This window comes from Penaeus monodon, chromosome 22 (assembly GCF_015228065.2).
Source record: "Penaeus monodon isolate SGIC_2016 chromosome 22, NSTDA_Pmon_1, whole genome shotgun sequence".
NCBI lineage: Eukaryota > Metazoa > Arthropoda > Malacostraca > Decapoda > Penaeidae > Penaeus > Penaeus monodon.
In genome coordinates this window covers 20025247-20025540 of record NC_051407.1, presented here as the reverse complement: position 1 = coordinate 20025540, position 294 = coordinate 20025247, and the positions used below count along the sequence as shown (strand labels likewise).

The window sequence follows — 294 nt, the reverse complement described above, 5'->3', positions numbered from 1 at the left end:
ACGTTGAAAAACAAAAACTCCCAAACTCAGGCACCTGTATGTAAATATTTGTATCGATGATCCCTGGCGTCTTCTCAAGCCTGATGCCGGTGCTGGCGCTGACCAATCCCTCGAAGGACGAGCTCACGTCCAGCTTGGTCTCGATCCTGAAGGTGGAGGCGTCGATCGTCTTCTTCGCCAGCAGCTGGAGGTCGAGGAACTCCCCGTCGTGCCAGCGCGAGCGGAGGCTGCTCTCGATGTGGTCCATGTCGCGGGCGTATCTGGGGGTCGGAAGCGGAAGGTCCATTTTTTAGC

General features: G+C 56.8%; 1 protein-coding gene across 1 annotated transcript in view; it reads right to left on the bottom strand.

Annotated features, from left to right (window-relative positions):
• Window positions 1–294, bottom strand: part of LOC119586980 — a gene marked incomplete in the record, with an annotated part of 81895 nt that overhangs the window by 42340 nt on the left and 39261 nt on the right. Inside the window, 1 exon segment of the mRNA XM_037935722.1 lies at window positions 35–260. Within this exon segment, the coding sequence (XP_037791650.1) occupies window positions 35–260 (226 nt within the window).